We start from the raw sequence: 13,815 nt of genomic DNA on the forward strand, positions 1-13,815 counted from the left end.
TGTACAACATATACACTGATGTTCCATTGATTCTTCTTCTTTTTTTTATGAGAAATTTATTTTTGTTAATATGACTTCTCGTGTTGGAAGGCACTAAATTCATTTCCTTTTATATTCATCGGAACAACTACTAGCAAAACAGAATATCTCAGCTTGAACCAAGCCACAAATTTTAAAGAAAATGCATTTAATGCCTGCCAATGGAACATCAGAAGCCTCATTAACAAAAAGATGAACTTCTCTTACTCATACAACAAAAGTAATAGACAAATGGAATAGCAGCAGATATGTTGCTCATGTTAGAAGATCATATGGAAACCCTTGGAACTGAACATAACTAAATTTATTCTGCAGCTCCATCTTTCAGATCATTCTGTCCTAAAAACACTTAAGAGAATATGTTGGAAGTCTGTGGGATACTATGGATGCTTCTTTGGTCACTGCAGTTGGAAGACGAGAATATATCAACTATGGCCAGCAACTATGTAGGAGACTAACTTAAAATATGTAGAAGAAGGTGCAAAGGTGCCACATCATAAAGTATGAAATCCCTCTGATAACTGGAGCTGGAGTGACAGATATTTATACATAGGCAGTCTTGAAAGAAGTGAAAACAGATGATCCCACAAAATATCGAACAGTTTCAAGAAAAGTAAATTTAATTTCTCTCGTCAGAACGACATGGGAAGGGAAGAAAAGATAGATGGCCGTGCAAGATACTCACCCTCATTCCTCCATAGGCTCAGCGCCTTTGTAAAATTACTACTATGTTTGTAGCAATCATAGTACAGGGGTATCCATATTATCAGACTTCAACTGTGAAGCAAATGAAACACAGTTTTAAGTGAACTTAATGGAAAAATTTTGTTGCCGCGATACTAACAACCAATACACTTGGATCTGAAATAAAGGTGCATTTGCTGTTAGAAAATTAATAACCAGTGAAACTAGTACATTATTCAATCTGTGCTTCACGGTTAATATATTTTTAAGGTTCTGTACTTCAGTTAGTAAAAATGGAACCCTTGCGGGATCGCTTTGTTGTCCATCCATCTGTCTGACCGACCGACCGACTGTTAAGTCTGCTTTCTCTTAGAAACGGATAGACACATACTAAGGTCTTTGGTCCCTTGGCAACATAAAAAATGGAAGCTTCTAGGTCAACACTGTCAAAAGATATGGCCATTTATGTCGCATGTTTTGATAGATGCAAACTCACTCATCAAAATGTATGGGGTACTTCCTGTTGACCTAGACTCAAGAAATTTGGCAAGAAGCAAGGTTAGAAAGTACAAGTAAAGGAAAAAATAAAAAAAAGTTAATTTTTAACTATACAAAAAAATAATTCCCCCCTCCAACTGTCAGTCTGTCCATCTTTTGTTAAGACTCCTTTTTGTCAAGAATTATGATAGCAAATGTAAAATTGCGCAAAAAAATTTAAACATAAAATTATAATCTTATAATTATATTTTCCCGAGGCATATAAGTCTCATCTTTATCTACGATAATGATGGAAGCTGAAGAAATGAATTGAAATTTGTGCTGCAGCCGCGACTTGAACCCAGGTCTCCTTGGTTACTGGGCAGAAATACTGACCATTATACAACTGCAGCAGTATGCTCAACATTGCTGCATGAACTACCCAAGTTGAGTGCGCTCCTCAACCCAAACTTCAAGACACTTGGGGAAAATATAAGATCACCTCATGTATAGGACTTCCCCATTACGTCCAACACTAGGGTGCTGTTCTAATGTCAGAGAGCCCTGGAAACAATGACAGTTTAGGGGGAAAATAAGCTGAAGATATGAGCTGAAGTTTGTGTTGGGTATGGCGCTTGGGTAGTCCGTGCAGCAATGTTGAACTAGTGCTGTGGTGGTGTAATGGTCAACATTTCTGCCTAGTAAGCAAGGAGACCCAAGTTTGAGTCCCATGAAAGCACAGATTTTAATTCATTTCTTCAGCTTCCATCATTATTGTAATAAAATTAAAACGTTATTGGAAGTCTTGGAATTCAGTGACCAATATCCTGACCTACATGAAAAAAAGAGGGGATTCACACCACTGGAATAGTTTGTTAACTTGACAATAATTATGCTAGTTCATAGGCACCGAATCATATGTTCAGTCTACCAACCAGTCCCCACCTTCCCACGCTCCCCTCCCTCACTCCTGCTCCCAGGACGTAGTCAGCTTGGCAGAACAGTAAGCATAGTCCACTTCGTTATTTGGGAGGGTCCAAAAATATAGTGTCGTCATCAATGGATATAGTGACTAGGTAATAAATAAGAAAATGATATCGACTGACTTGGAGAATAAGAACAGACTAATGGTCGCTTGGGAATAAATGAGGCAGCCATCTGTTCTTGTGTGATGGGTCAGCCGGAGATGCTATGTGGCAGCAAATAAACCTCACCTCTTTGAGTACGTCCATTTTAAGATTGGTATTAGTGCCCATGGGACAGTTGTAATAGCAATGATCATTAAAAGAACAAAGATCGTCTGAAAAGTGAAGGAATATATATACATATTTAGCAAAAAACAAAGATGATGTGACTTACCAAACGAAAGTGCTGGCATGTCGATAGACACACAAACAAACACAAATATACACCCAAAATTCAAGCTTTCGCAACCAACGCTTGCTTCGTCAGGAAAGAGGGAAGGAGAGGGAAAGACGAAAGGATGTGGGTTTTAAGGGAGAGGGTAAGGAGTCATTCCAATCCCGGGAGCGGAAAGACTTACCTTAAGGGGAAAAAGCACAGGAAACACTCGCACAGACACACACATTCATCCGCACATACACAGACACAAGCAGACATGAAAATGTCCCGTTCCCGGGATTGGAATGACTCCTTACCATCTCCCTTAAAACCCACATCCTTTCGTCTTTTCCTCTCCTTCCCTCTTTCCTGACGAAGCAACCGTTGGTTGCAAAAGCTTGAATTTTGTGTGTATGTTTGTGTTTGTTTGTGTGTCTATCGACATGCCAGCGCTTTCGTTTGGTAAGTCACATCATCTTTGTTTTTAGATATATTTTGCCCACGTGGAATGTTTCCCTCTGTTATATACATTTTTAGCAAGTTAGACAAAGAAGCAGTAGTGTCACATCTCAAACAGGAACTCAAAATACGAGTTTATTTTTACCCACCTCCACCAACTGTTGTAAAGATGTTCTCAGTCTGAAGGTTGGTTTGAACACTACGGCACTTTTCTAGGCATGGCCATATAGGAGTCATCCCTCTATCGTATGAAAGTGACTTATGCAATCAGTTATAAGGGTACTTACAGGTTAATATGGGATCCAAACTGTGGTAACACTTAGAATTTTTCACATATATAATAGATGTTACCATGGATGAAAGAAACAAATTTCTAAAGGACAAACCCAAGAACTGACCGAGAGTTGAACTCTGGACCTATCGATGTGTAGTGTGACACTTAGCCACTGAGCTACACTTTGACTATACTTTGTAGAGCTATACTCGTTTTATGTATAGCATTCTGTGTAAGCAAGTAGCCAAACTGCTGAACTGAGACCAACTGCAAACTTGACCATCCAGGTGCCGAACATGCTGCTCACTACAATACAAATGACTTAACAGCTGCTTCAACTTGTAGTCCATTTGGATACTCCTTTCCAGCACAAGTTTCTCTCAGCTACACAGGTGGAAATTCTCTCTCCAGTATATCTTCCACTCTCATAATCCCCCTGGCTTAAATCTCCCCTAACCTGTTTCCCACTTCATTTCCTTCCTCTCATCTCTCTATGTCTTTCCTCCCCCTTCCAAATCATATACTGCCTTCTCCCACCACTCCCCCCCCCCCCCCCCCCCCACGTGCAAAACACCCCTGTTTTCTACTTTTCCACCCCTCTCCCTCTCTCTCCCACTTCCCCATCTCCCTCTTCCTCATCCTTCCTCCCGGCCCCCATTTCTATATCTCTTGTGTTCTCTACCTTGTGAACTCCTTCTGTCTTTTTGTGCAGCCACTGAATCTTCTGTTGAAAGACCTCCCTTGCTCCATCCCAGTACTGCGTCTTTGCTTTGTGCATCCTTCCCTACCTCCTTCTCAGCAGGCAAATGGTCTCAATAATTAATAATAATAGAATATCTGGAAAACTGATTAAAATGGCAGTTTCTTAGGAAAGGCAACCATTTTACAGTAAACCAAATATTCAGTAGAGTGGTGGTGGTGAGTACATCTGCAATAATATGGCCCTCCTGCATGTGAAAATAGCGCAATGAATATGTTTATTGTATATATTGTATTGTATGTATTGTTGCTTCATGATTGAAATGGCTATTCCACCTGGGATCACACTTTACTGTTATCCAAAGAATTTAGCTATATCTTAGTAGGTTCTTTTTCTCAGTCTTGCAATTGAACTGTGGGCCCAGAATACTTTTACACATTAATGATGATATCCAAAATTATGAATTAGAATTCTACATGTTAGTGGGACCATTGATATTCTTACCACAGTAACCAAAGATTCTACAACACGTCTTTCTCACAATTTTTGCACTACTTTCTGTTTGCGGATACACCAGTCTGATATTGCTGTATGTAATTAATAATCTCTTTTCACTTTAAATCACTGTTAATTCTTACTAAGTCTTATACTTTTACAGTTTTGAACATTAATGGATCTTTTCCGTTCACACCTGTAGTCATTAACTGATTGAGAAATTTTCATTGTGATATGTGATTCTCACAGTTATAGTTTGTCTTGCGTTTTACGTAGGTATTGGTAACTGACATTTCTCAGTTTTAATTAATTGCTTCTATTGTAATTAATGAGGATAATGCAATGTTAATAGATACTATATATGTTATCTAATTTCATAAAAGAAGACACCTACAATGCAAATACTTTTCTTCATTAATGAATTCTTACTTTTATTTCTCAGATATTAAAGTACAGGCCACATATTGCAAAATTTAAAATCAACAATATTAGGGAAAGGATAGATTGCTATTCACCGTAAAAATGACATGTTGAGTTGCAGACAGGCACAACGAAGAAGTTATTCAGAAAAGAAAACACACAGACATTCACACAAGCAAGCACACATCACACGCACACACACATGACCGCCACCTCTGGCAACTCGGACCACAATGCAATTGTTACGTTGTGTGGCAATCTGGAGTGGGGCATGGATGGGGGAGGGTTAGCAGAGTATGAGAGGAGGAGAGAAAAGCACCACCTGGCGGAGTGTGCAAGGACTAGGTGGAGGCATGAGGAGACTACCAGGTGCAGCGTCAGGAGGCTGTGCAGTGGGGGGTGGGGGAGAAAAGAAGCAGGGAAGGGGAAAGATTTGCTGTTGCATTGGCAGAGGGTGGCGCACGGTGAGGATTAGGGGACGTGAATAGGAAAGAGGTGATAGTGTTGGGTGCAGGGTATGGGGACAGTTGGGTTACCATAGGTTGAGTCCAGGATAATTTTGGAAGTGGATAATGTGTTGTAAGGATAATTTCCATCTTTGCAGTTCAGATAAGCTGGTGTTGAAGCTCGGACCTGAATGCAGCTGTCACATTGAGTGGCATTCTGGAGTGGGACAAGGAAGGGGGAGGGATAGGAGGGTATGGGTGGGGAGAGAGAAGAGCACTGTCTATGATGCTCACCTGTGCAGCTCTTCTTTCTCCCCCACAATTACCCTGCTATCCCTCCCCCTACGCTGCTCCACTTCATATTGCCACTCAATGTGGCCATCGCATACTGATCGGAGCTGCGAGAGATGGCGGTCATGTGTGCATGATGTGTACTTGCTTGTGTGAATGTGTGTGTTTCTTCTTTTTTGAAGAAGGGTTTGGCCAAAAGATGAATGTGTAACAGTCTTTTTATTGTGCCTGTTTGCAACTGAACGTGTCATCTTTATGGTGATTAACAATCTGTCCTTTCCCTTATATTGTTGATATTCCAGCCTGGAGTTCCATTGCTTAAAAATTTAAAATCAGTTTGTTATGCTGATGTGAATTCTTTTGTGGCCATCCAACTGAACTGATACAAGTCTCCGCAGGAACTGACACATCTCTTTACAACACAAAAAATATTCATTTACTTGAGTTTTTGTAATAATAAGCGATGAACTCTGGACACAGATGGAAGCATCTTCCTGCAATACATGGCTGACCAATTGGCTGCAAGTTGTCCCAGCATCTGTATGTCACGAGAAAGTGCCAGAAGACCCGTCATTGATGTCAAGACTCCATGTGATACACAAAACAATCATAAAGGACATTTACATTTTGTAGCATTTACAAAATATAGTTAATGTAATAAATTGTCAATAATTTATTGAACCAAATGCATTAAACTACTGTACCATGTATCATGGGAGCAGTGAAATTCATAGTGAACGAGCTTCCAAGTTGAAACACTACAATACCAGAGCAGTAGAAGTAATTAGTCTTACCGCTGGTGCTCTAGTTTTTTATTATCATTATACAAAAGGTTTTGGGGTAAAAAAATAATCAAATAATAACCTATGTCTTTTAATTCATGAAAGATTTCATTGCAAATGAAAGAATGAATTAATGTCATGAAGCAGAAGGTAAACGTGCATTATTTAGGTCAATGAATATAGTAATTCTACCAAATTTATGTCATTCCAAGTAGTTGTAAATGGATACTTGTTGCTACCACTAAATGATCATAATTTGTCATTTGTTCCCAGGTTGCAACACGTAGCTCACATGGGATGGAAGCTGATGTTTGGGGAGTTGGTTGCATGCTTTATACTCTCTTAGTTGGTAAACCACCATTTGATACAGCTGCTGTGAAAAGTACACTAACAAGAGTGGTGATGTCGAACTATGAGGTATTAATTGCCTTTTGTTTATTTATTCATTCCTTTTTCTTAATTACTTTAATTAATTTCTTGTTCTAGTCTTGAAACTGTTTCCAAGAAACCCAAAGTTTTTCTTCCCTCTACCCCCATTCATACTTATAAAGCTTTGATTGTGCATACATCACACAGTCTAAGTTCATTATTTCTGCCTGATTGTATTTGCAGAGTAACTCTGCTGTGGTTTGGACTCAACTCTGACACAGGTAAGTCATGGTCATTAATATGCTAGAAGTAATTATGACTTCCAGTATGCACATATTTGCAGATTTTAAATTCTCTTAGCAACAATGAAGATAATCAATTATCTCCGAACTTGTACAATCCAAATAAAATACATAAACAAAAAGTGACTGCTTGCTGATTTACTTCATTAGCAACAAACAATATGAGTGCCAGTTGTAAATGAGTGACTTGACTGTACAGAAACATTGTTCCATCAGGATGCACAGAACTAATAAGTGCCTAGGAGTAAAGGATTGAAAAGAGTCATAAAAAAAAGCATAGAATCAATAACTTTATGTTCAAATCAATATGCAACAACATTGGTAAAACTAGAGTATTGTCTCTGCCACCCAGCTGAATCAATGTCCTTGCTGAAGGAGATGTCATAAAGATTAAAGAGATTTTCATATCAGCTGTAGAGCAACTTAGGTCATCTGCTCTAATTACAACACAACTCTGCTGTATGGTTTTATTTTGTCATCCAGTAGGATAAAGTATTCCACTTGTGTTTTGTAACACATAAAAAACAAACCCACTGTTTCATGAGTTGCGGTGAGAAACAATAGATCCTCTCTTTGGTAGGCAGATTAGGGAACTTGAAAGGGAAATGAATAGCTTGATGTTACAATAGTAGGAATTAATCAAATGCAGTGACTGGAAAAATGGTATTTCTGGTTCTGCGAGTACAGGGTTATCAACACAAAATGAAATTGTGATAACTCATAGTAGGACTAATAATGCAAAAAAAAAAAAAAAAAAAAAAAAAAAAGAGGGTAAACCACGTTGGATGGCATAATGAGAGCATTGGGATATGTTTATGCTGCAGCCTCACTGCTCACTGCTGGTACACTGCATTTCCTTACCTGATGGGACCAATGTTAAATTCATGCTGCATCTTCACTGTGGGCATATTGCTGGTCTTGTAGGCACCTTCCTTTCACTACCAGTCTTGTTTCTGGCCAGGAATCTTAATTCACTAATTGAGTGGATTACTTGCAGTGTATGAAGCAAAAACAACATTCCCTGCGTCATATGATGAGGATAATAGTGGTTTGTTTACACCAAGTCATTATTGACAGGGAGAAAGGAAGAGTTGTAAGGATGCATCCTTTCAATGCATATCATCCACACTGCAGATACATTCAAGAGTTCTAACAGCTCAACAATTATCCATAGCGCTTTTTCGAACAGTTAACAAATCTCAAAAAAAAATTTCCAGTTCATTTTAAATATTGATCCAGAACAGTTGAAGATATAAATCTTTGTCCCGATGTTATTAATTTAATTTCAGTGGAAGAGTGATTCACAGGTCTACTGACGCTGTGGTAATATTTCGTGAGTTTTTATCCATCTCTATCACAATGCGTTTTCCGTATTTTAAAGACTGTAAGACACACTTTTTTCTTCGAAAAGTTGCCTCCAAAATTCAGGTGTGTCTCATACTCAAAATTAATATAAAAATATCCAGTGTTTGATTTAAAATTCCCATCAGTCTTCAAAATGGCCATATATTTGATGCCGCAGGAAACCTATTGCTATGTGGCCACAGTGGATTCAGCTGGCAGCAGCAGCACACCGATGTGCCGAACATGAGTTGTGGGGATTCAAAAGCTTGCTAACACGGTCTCCCTCCCGCCCTGCTGTCACAAACCCAGAACACTGTATCCTGTGAGGCATCATTACAATCTGTGGTGCCGATAAATGGAAAATAAAAGTAATTTGTGTTACCAGTGGCAGTGCAATATTCTTGTTAGTAGCTAGTTTCATAACGGAAAAAAATAAAAGATATTCATATGATGTGAGCTATAAATAGAAAGTAATAACATATGCAGAAGAACAGGGAAATGGAGAAGCTGAGCGGCATTTTGGTCCTCCACCAACAGAAAAAATAACCATTTGTGATCGATGGGCTAGTAAAGAAGAAATGAAAAAAATGAGGAAAATTAACTGTACAAAAAGAAAACTGAATGCAAAATGACCAAAACTAGAATGGCGTATTGAAGTGGATTCAAGGACACCATCAAAATGACAATGGAATTAATACAGAAATGATTCAAATACACACTCATAAGCTAGTACTACAGAGAAACTTGACAGACTTAAGGGTAGAGTTAGTTGGTTGTTGGTTGGTTATGAAACGTTATGGGCTTAGCATGTGAAACAAAACCAATTCCCCCCTCCCAAATAATTTCGGGCATGTAGCTGGATCCTGTCAACATTCTTCCACGGTGTTTCGACCCAGAGACATCCAGCCATCTTCAGGTGAGTAGATAACTACTGAAGAGCCCAGATGCATTCACAATATTTATGCCGAATCTTGCACATGCGAAATGTGCTGGCGCTTTGCAGCACATGCGTCAGGTGATAACATGCATCGGACAGCCGAGTTGTGTGTGGTGCCTCTCGTTGAGTATCGAAAGACCCTGTCAATTCTGCTGTGACTGGACAATTTTGATTATAAGATTCCAATTTTTGTCCAGTTAAAAGCCATTGTCACTTTATAAGATTATTGGCAAGACATTTTTCCACCTGTTCTTTGATAACTGCATCCCAAAAACTAGAAACTGGAGCTAAATTTTTGTCCAATTGTTTCCCATGGACTGTCCCATGAGAAATGGAAATAGTGAGCATTTACAAAATTCCTCGTGAGCGTGGTGCCACAGATATACGCCAGACGATACGAACTGTCCAGTAACGTTGTACAGAACATGAAAGATACATCTGTCTTCAGCCGTCATTAAAATCAGCAGTAGCAGAATGCTGTATTTCCATGGGACACTCAATGGAATACAATTGAACAAAAATTTTAGCACCAGTTTCTGGGATTCAGTAAATGAAGAATCGATGGAAAGATGTCTCGCCGATAATCTTATAAATTGTGACAACGGCTTTCAACCGGATAAAAATTGGAATCCTGTAACTAAAATTATCCAGTGACAGCAGAATGAGGCCAGCATACACAAATCAACTGTCGCACATATGTCACCACCTGACGCATGCGCCATAAGACACCAGTGCATTTCTCGTATGCGGGACTTGGCATAAATACCTTGAATGCATCTGGGTTCTTCAGTAATTGTCCACTCGCCTGAAGATGGCTGAAGATGGCTGGAAGTCTCTGGGCCAAAATATTGTGGCAGAATGTCGATGGTACCTGGATGCACACCTGAAAATTATTAGGAAAAGAAATACGCCAGGAAAATTTCAGGAGTTACAAAACCAAAATACCAAAGAAAATGCAACAAGAGTATGAAGAGAAAAATTATCTCATTCAGAATTAAAAGAAAACCAGTGTGTAACTAAGCCAAATAGCAAATATGGATGAAACTCGTCTCACATTTGATGTGCTGAGTGACAGAATAGTTCCCATGAAAGGTGCTAAAACTGTAACTATAAAAACAATATATAAAATCAAAGATGAGGTGACTTACCGAACGAAAGCGCTGGCAGGTCGATAGACACACAAACAAACACAAACATACACACAAAATTCAAGCTTTCGCAACAAACTGTTGCCTCATCAGGAAAGAGGGAAGGAGAGGGGAAGACGAAAGGAAGTGGGTTTTAAGGGAGAGGGTAAGGAGTCATTCCAATCCCGGGAGCGGAAAGACTTACCTTAGGGGGAAAAAAGGACAGGTATACACTCGCACACACGCACATATCCATCCACACATACAGACACAAGCAGACATATTTAAATATTTAAATATGTCTGCTTGTGTCTGTATGTGTGGATGGATATGTGCGTGTGTGCGAGTGTATACCTGTCCTTTTTTCCCCCTAAGGTAAGTCTTTCCGCTCCCGGGATTGGAATGACTCCTTACCCTCTCCCTTAAAACCCACTTCCTTTCGTCTTCCCCTCTCCTTCCCTCTTTCCTGATGAGGCAACAGTTTGTTGCGAAAGCTTGAATTTTGTGTGTATGTTTGTGTTTGTTTGTGTGTCTATCGACCTGCCAGCGCTTTCGTTCGGTAAGTCACCTCATCTTTGATTTTATATATAATTTTTCCCACGTGGAATGTTTCCTTCTATTATATTAACTATAAAAACAAGTAGACATGAAAAAAGGCAGTATACTGTTGTCCTTTCATGTTGTGCTGACTGTACTAAACTTAATCCAGTAATCATTTTCAAGTGCAAAACAGGGCCAAAACCTTCTGAAATACCACCAGACTGTTGTTTATGTACATGACAAGGGTTGGGTCGATGAGACTGATATGAAATTATGGATTAACAGAGTGTGGCAGAGAAGGAAAGGTGCTTTATTGAAGAGTTCTCTTCTTGTGCTAGATCAGTTTAGTAGTCATCTGAAAAAATTTTTGAAAGAGAAATTGAGACAGGGAAATACAGAGTTTGCTGTTATTTTGGGAGGACTTACTTCACAGCTGCAGTGTCTTAATGTCTCAATAAATAAACCATTTAAAATGTAAGTGAGAGAGGAATGGAACAAATGGATGAAACCCAACGTGAATTCACGCCGAAGGGAGCTTTGAAACGATATAGAATTAAACAAGTGTGTTTGTGTATAAAACAGTCTTTGTCTACAGTGAGAGAAGACATTAATGTTAAATCTTTCAAGAAGTGCGGCATAAGTAACATTCTTGATGGCACTGAAGACCAGCTTGTATATGGAGAGGACAGTGATGAGGAGGAGGAAGGAGAAAGACAATAAGAATAAAGTTCAGACGTCAATTTTCAGGGATTGTAGAAGTCAGTTTGGTTTTATAAAGTAAGATTCTTTCTTAGTCTGGCTTTGCAGTCTAATATAATAAATGGTAAAATTGCAGTTTTTTTAAAAAAAATTGCTTAAAAAGTTAAGGTATGTCTTATAGTTTGTAAAATACAGTAGCTTTCCGCTCTTATTAACTCATGCACAGTGTTTTGTCAGTAACCTCTGTCTTGCATGTTACTCATCTTCCACCGTTGAACTTCCACGTTTTCAAATATTGTCTGGTGCAGTCCCCAACAATCATTCTTTCCTTCTCATCCTGTCCAGTAAGTCTCCCCTGACCTGAGGTTCTGCACAATTTTTCCAAACTCTCCCCATTTCCTACACTTTATCAGTCCTTTTCCTTCACCCCTATTCCTTCCCCTTCAATCCTTCTGCCAGAAGAGGGGGCCACTGGTTCTGAAAGCTTGCAGATTTCAGTATATTTACATGTGTGTTCTCCTGATGCCGCTTGGTAGTTAGATTTTTTATCTATCAAATTACAAATTATATCTTCATGTACTGCTCTGCCACTCATAGATTTCAGAGCTGATATTCTGTCAAAGAAAAGAAAATGACAAATCAGGTGAAACAGAGGAACCGATTTCCAATAAAATATATTATCTATCATGAAGCAGTTGAGATGATATGATGATCTGTATGTGTCTGGTCCCAGATAGCTTTGTCTTTTAACAGCTGAAATAAGTACCTGTTAAATATCATCACTTGTAGTTCTCGCTCTTGAAATTATCTCATAGGATCACAATGATGCATATGGTGGTTTTATATGTAGGAAACTGGAAAAATGCAATCAGTCTACTGAGGAGAGGATCCAAACAGGAGTATCAGCATACACTGAATGTATACAAAGAAAGGCGGCACCATTGGCGACAAGTTTGATCCACAAGTGTGTGTCATGGAAATTCAGAAAAACTTGAGGTGGCAAATGCTTAAAAATAAACACAAACTCTCTCTCAAAAGTCTACTTACAAAGTTTCAAGTACCAGCATTAAGTGATGAATTGTGGAATATCGTGCAAACCACTATGTATTGCAGTTGCCGTGATCCCAAAGACAAGGTTAATCTAATTGCAACATGCACAGAGATGTTTAACAAGTCATTTTTCCTATGCTCTATATGTTTGTGGAATGGGAAGAAATTTCGATTTGAGATACTGTTGGAAACACTCTCTGTCATGTACCGGGCGAGCACAAAGTCTTGCCTTGATTATAAAAATTTATAACAGAATAATCGTTTGACGTAATAAGTTACATAGGTTAGTGTTATTAGTTGTTGTGACTAATAGATGGCGCGCTAGTGCTCCACAACACCGATACGGTCTGTTAGGTCATGTTAGTTGCTGGCGAAATGGCATCGAAGCAGGAGAAAGCGCAATGTGTGCTTTGGTTTCACGAAACAAAATCGCCCATCAGTGTTCAGCGTAAATTTTGGACTTCTTCTGGATTAAGCCCTCCTGACCTAAAATCAATAAAGCAATGATATGCAAAGTTTACCGAAGCAGGCAGCGTTGATGATCATCCTCAAAGTGAAAGGCCTTGGTTGAGTGATGCAACTGTTGATCGTGTTCGCCAATCATTTCAACAGAGTCCCTCTATATCAACTCATCAAGCATCACGTGAAATTCAAATACCGCAAGCAAGTGTGGTGAGGATTCTTCATGAAAGGCTTAGGTTGCATGCTTACAAAGTGCAAATTGTCCAGGCCTTGCAACCGAATGATTTGCTGTCATGTGCTGAATTTGCAACTGAGATTCTCAACAGGATTGATGGCGCTAATGATTACTTAAATCGCGTAAGCTTTACCAGTGAATCCGCCTTTCATGTAAGTGGAATGGTAAATAGGCATAATGACTGTATATGGAGTTCAGAGTCTCCACATGTGGAAAAATTCATTACCATATTTAGTCGAATCTAAGCCACACCTGAAAAATGAGACTCGAAAGCAAGGAAAAAAAATTTTACGGAATCTGAGCCACACCTGAAATTTGAGACTCAAAATTCAAGCGGAGAGA

General features: G+C 39.0%; 1 protein-coding gene across 1 annotated transcript in view; it reads left to right on the forward strand.

Annotated features, from left to right (window-relative positions):
- The window catches only part of LOC124605393 (serine/threonine-protein kinase PLK4), a 234,523-nt gene that overhangs the window by 109,727 nt on the left and 110,981 nt on the right, over positions 1-13,815 (forward strand). Inside the window, exon 6 of the mRNA XM_047137037.1 lies at positions 6,682-6,825. Within this exon, the coding sequence (XP_046992993.1) occupies positions 6,682-6,825 (144 nt within the window). The remainder of the gene's footprint in view (positions 1-6,681; positions 6,826-13,815) is intronic.

This window comes from Schistocerca americana, chromosome 3 (genome assembly GCF_021461395.2).
Source record: "Schistocerca americana isolate TAMUIC-IGC-003095 chromosome 3, iqSchAmer2.1, whole genome shotgun sequence".
Classification (NCBI taxonomy): domain Eukaryota; kingdom Metazoa; phylum Arthropoda; class Insecta; order Orthoptera; family Acrididae; genus Schistocerca; species Schistocerca americana.